This window comes from Olea europaea, chromosome 13 (genome assembly GCF_002742605.1).
Source record: "Olea europaea var. sylvestris chromosome 13, O_europaea_v1, whole genome shotgun sequence".
In the NCBI taxonomy this organism is placed as follows: domain Eukaryota; kingdom Viridiplantae; phylum Streptophyta; class Magnoliopsida; order Lamiales; family Oleaceae; genus Olea; species Olea europaea.
In genome coordinates, this window is record NC_036249.1 from 23277595 (window position 1) to 23282641 (window position 5047).

The window sequence follows — 5047 nt, forward strand, 5'->3', positions numbered from 1 at the left end:
AAAAGGTCAAAAACCGCTTCTTAAAAAATAAATTTTCTTTGAACATATTTTGATAATTTTTTTAAAAGTACTTTTTATGGCTAAAAGAGCTTTTCTCCTAATAAAGTTTCTTCGGAAATCTTTTATACAAAAAACAAAAGTAGAAGTCTTACCAAATGAACCTCACATACATAAGGTACAAAATCCAGGACACATTAAAGGAGGACTAAGAGCTTACAAATTGCATAATCACTTCCCTATTTCAACCTTTTTTACAAAGGCAAAAAAAGCGGGGATGCATTGGAAGAAAAGTCTAAAATGAAAATGACTCAACAATTAACTCTATAAGATAATTTGATGCGTCTTTGTCTTCGTCTTCTCAAGAGCTACTGCTCTCTATATGATGCTGAATCTGAACTAATCATGCCCTAAATCCACATCACCCCAAATCTCAAATTTTATGGGTGGAGATTTACATTAATCAAAATTATGCTGCACCATGAATAACTAAAATCTACAACTAAATTTGATGAACTAAAAAACTGAAACATTAAAGCTTATTCTCTGAATTGAACTATATATATGTTACAAAATCCTCTCTGAGAGGATTATGAACCTACCTCCTAACTCAGAGTGCGCTGTGGGCTTGAACGATTAATCAACCTTCATGAACAGCCTTGCAATGTCGTACTGCAAGAGACATACCTAACACCGGTGTGCTGTTTCAACTTGGCAACAGCTTCTTGTGCCTTCCCGAGCTTAAGATCCAGATAAATTGCAGTAAGAATAGCCTGTTTACAATTAGGTATTATGGATAACGCTTTTACCACAAATAGGTGGGCCCTTTCGATGTCTCCCAGCAATGCATAGTTGGCAGCATAGTTTGCATAAAGAATTCCCTGAGCTTCCATAGGTGTGGAGAAAAATGGTAATTGTGATTCATCCAGTGATGAGGGACCATTTGTCTCGTCGTAATCTATCACCTTTTCTACTCTCCACTTTTCGCAATCCTCTTGGCTGTATGGAAGCTCCACAGAGTCATTATCAGACAAATACACGATCAAATGCTCAGCAGCTTCCTTAGGCTGGTTAAGTAGACATAAAGCCTCGGCTACATACATTCTTCCAAGAAAGGTGTATATTCTTGAGCACTGGGGCAGTTTTAATAGAGAACTCGCTATCGTTAAGACCTTCAGGGGATTTCCCAAAGCCAGCTCCACATATGCCATATCAGCTAATACTGCTTGCTTTATCATATGGTTCTCCTTTGCACAAATATCTTCATTGTCAGAAGAAAATTCCTGTAACAGTGTATTCTGACTGCTTCCACCTTTTTGCTCTTTCATTTCACCATTTCCCTCAACCTCACTAGATCCAGATGCTACATCAGATGTCTTGAGGTCACCACTAGCTATGTTCTTGTGGTTTGTGCTAGGAGAAAATGGTGTTTCTCTTGAGACACTCTCCTCAAAACTTGGGGACAAACTAGGGCTAGTAAAATTTGCCTTGGAAGATTCCAGTAAATGCAACGCATTGACAAGACACTGTCGGGCAAGAGACATTGAGAGATCAAGCTGTTTGCCGTCAACAGAAAACAAATCTTCCTTTAAAACAAGTTCCTGCTCATCATTTGTCGAGATTCCATTTTTCACTGCAAGTTGTCTCCATTTTCCCTTTCCAATAACATTAACCATGATGTCAGATCTGTCAGATGAAGAGGGATTGGATTGGATTAGGCCCTTCTCTAGTGCCATTATACAACACTCTGCAATTCTTAGCCATAAAACAGGTCTATTGTTAAGAATTAGACTGGCCCGCTTGAAACATCGAGCAGCTTGGAAAGGTTTCCCACAAGTCAACTGTTGCACGCCACAATTATAAGTAATAAAAAGGGATTTATCCAGAGAAAAAGTCATGAGATTCAGAGGTTTTTCCTTCCGTATGAGTGAGCTGCTATTTAGGGCTTTGGAAAAGAATACACCTGAAGTGTGATGCTTCCCAAGTTGGTAATATATGCAACCGATATTGTTGTAGTACATGCTAGAAATTCCAGTTTCCGTGCGGCTACTAGATGCCATCAAAAGCTTGATTGCTTTGCTGTGGTTCCCTCGAGCAAATTCGAGCTGTGACTTCAAATAGAGAGCCGTGGTATAATCTTTGCCACGAGCTATGTTCATAGCCATCTTAACTTCGCGCTTGGCTGCCTTGAGGTTCCTCATGAGCAGCGAAAATCGAACCTTGTAAAAATGCAGTTTAAGCCTCAGATCAATGGCTGATAGGGGCTCCTCAGTTTGTGTCCTGAGAAGATCATCAGAAAATGGGAGGCCAGGCCTTCGAAGGTTCTGTCCACTGATATCGAAAGAAGATAATAACTGCAGCGATTCTTCTTCAAGTGCTTCGTCTGATCCAGTTCTAGATAAAGAATTTTCTAAGATATTTGCAGAAGCAACAGAAGTAGAAGAATCAGGTATTGTCAAATTGCTGGGAAGTGAAACCGATTTTGATACTAGTGTTGGTTGCTGCTGTGTTGGGATTCCATTGTCTGCTTGATTCATCAAGCTATTGATGCCAAAAGCCTTCTCCATGTAGCTTATCACATCCTGGACATTATAAATTTAAATTCACTAGTGTCTAAGCAACACAAGAATAAAACAATATATAAATAAAGAAGCAAAATCTATAACTGGACATAAATAGTACCATAACACACTTGCATAACTTAACAGCAGGAAAAAACCATGAAACAAGAATTAGAAATGCAACGGTTTAGCTTAGGTTAATAAAAAGTCCTCTTAATTTATATCAAACTAATCTAAACCAGAAATGTCCATTAGAGATAACAGCTGAGAACTCATATGCCAGATGAAAAACTTAAAAGAGCGCATAATAATTTGAACTCTAAAGAAACTAATGCGAACAGTGTAAGACTAACCACTTCTATATTTAACATCCGCTGAAAATGGAGATCCACTGAACCTAAAAATAATAGCTAGCCTAGCTTGCCATGTAAAAGCCTTAGCCAAGGAGTGCAAATAATTGTCTCAGATCTTATGTTATTACCCAAAAGGTAAATTAGTTCTGTCTCTAGTTAAAAATATCATATGAAACAAAATCCAAAAGCAGCAAAAACCTTCTAACTTGCATAGTTGTATACAGGCATTGCATCATTACAAAGAAATCCTCCATCCTCTAGAGAATAGACAAGAACGAGGGAAGATGGGGCTAGGGGAGAAGATTTTAAAGCAACAATTAGACGACTGTTGTCCCCCAAGTCACCACTAGTACTTTTGGACACCATTCCAAACTGACCGTGTTTATTATGCTAGTGGGGTCAGTGGACAATACCAGACTTTCAAAAAGAACAATTTAATTCGTAATATAATTGCACCGTTTGAGTTGTAACAAGTGTCGACCCTACTCAAGTGTTTGAAGGAATGTTTCAGTCAGCTGCAAATATACAAATATGATTAGGAATTTTTCTGGACGAAATAAAGTATAACAGATAATAAATAGTACAAGTCACAGAACATAAATCCTTGGAGAACTATTTGGCTCTGTTTCAAAAGACACTAAGGAAGTCATTAACATTTGAATCAATCAAAATAAAAACTTTCAATTCTTTGCAAGTCGGAGAAGGCTATTCAGTCACGTAAAAAATAACTGAGGTCGATAATATTGAATAATCAAGCATGTTTCTCCAGTAATATATATCAAGTAACAGATATTTGAAAAAGCTCATTTCTTGTAATCTTTAAGTCCTATAAACTGAATAAGCAAAATACTCTCTAAGGTATTAGGGAAGATTGAAGGTTACCAAACATTATAAACCCATAGATGTTAAAAGTACATTGCGCTGCAGCACAAAGTGCCGTGAAGTATTGCACAGGGACTAGCATAGAGTCAAGATCGAAATTGGTGAAGTGGAAGAAAAGCATATAAAGGCATAAAGCACCACAAAGTAATGCGAAATCAATTTTTTCTGAAATCACTGATGAAATTTAATTGATGTTCACAGAAATATATTGGTAACTATTTAACCTATACCAAAAATAGGGGCTATATAACATTTTAAGAATATTTAACGATATAATAAATTCTATCATTTGAAAGTTTAATAATATCAAATTAATAACAAGACTGATAGAACAAAAGAATTCATCAGTTGAAAGTACTGTAGAAACTAGAAATGTTGCAAAAAGTGTTGGAAGACATAAAATACAATGAAAAGTGTTAAAGCAATGTCTTAAGGCTAAGCTTGACAAATTACTAAGTGTAACAGCACAATGATTAGACTGCAAGATACCAAAGGACAACCCTTTCCTCAATTATATAAGAGAGAATACATCAATACATTGATTAGCCTAAATACAATGCAGTTGCTACACAACCTAATCAGAGGTCACACCTATATTTAACCATATCACAGCCTCCAGTCTGTTGCACCACCCATTTTGAAGCATCCAGCTTCCACATTTAAAGAAATCCGGCAACTGCTTATAAACAGGTTTAAATTATAATTAGATAGAACTCATTGGGTAGTACTTGGGGGTCCTCAAATTTTGAAGATAAAAAGTGGATTGAGTGTATAAATAGTTTATAAACATGAGCTTAACATAGGCTTACACTCAATAATTTCCCATTCAAAAATTCAGTGAATCATTAGGACTTGAGTCAACTGCTCTAAACAGCATATTAAAACACAACCGCATCTGCCATTCCACCAGTGGCGCTACTCAACAGCAATTCTTCATACCCATTAAACTATATTAATACTGAAGACTTAGGCACATGCCACATCACATTAGCAATCTACCATCCAATACAAGACAAAGGACATAGTCAATGAAGCACATAAACTCCTAGTAGGACATGATGTCCGTGCCTGACACGTGACGTACGGTAATCGACACTTCTCGAACACTTCAAGACAGTCATGTATCCAACACGCGATGTGTTGTAATACTTTTGATTATTTCTTAATTTCCAGCACTATAAGGGATGCTTTAGGGACACTTCTCGAGCACATAACCAACATTCCAGTGTCCTGTATTTTTACTATTCTCTCTAG

The 5047-nt window shown here is 36.9% G+C and overlaps 1 protein-coding gene across 1 annotated transcript in view; it reads right to left on the minus strand.

Annotated features, from left to right (window-relative positions):
* Window positions 1–148: 148 nt before the first annotated feature.
* The window catches only part of LOC111407926 (CCR4-NOT transcription complex subunit 10-like), a 14969-nt gene continuing 10070 nt past the window's right edge, over window positions 149–5047 (minus strand). The window contains exon 4 of the mRNA XM_023037650.1: window positions 149–2579. Coding sequence (XP_022893418.1) covers window positions 645–2579 — 1935 coding nt within the window. The 3' untranslated portion in view covers window positions 149–644. The remainder of the gene's footprint in view (window positions 2580–5047) is intronic.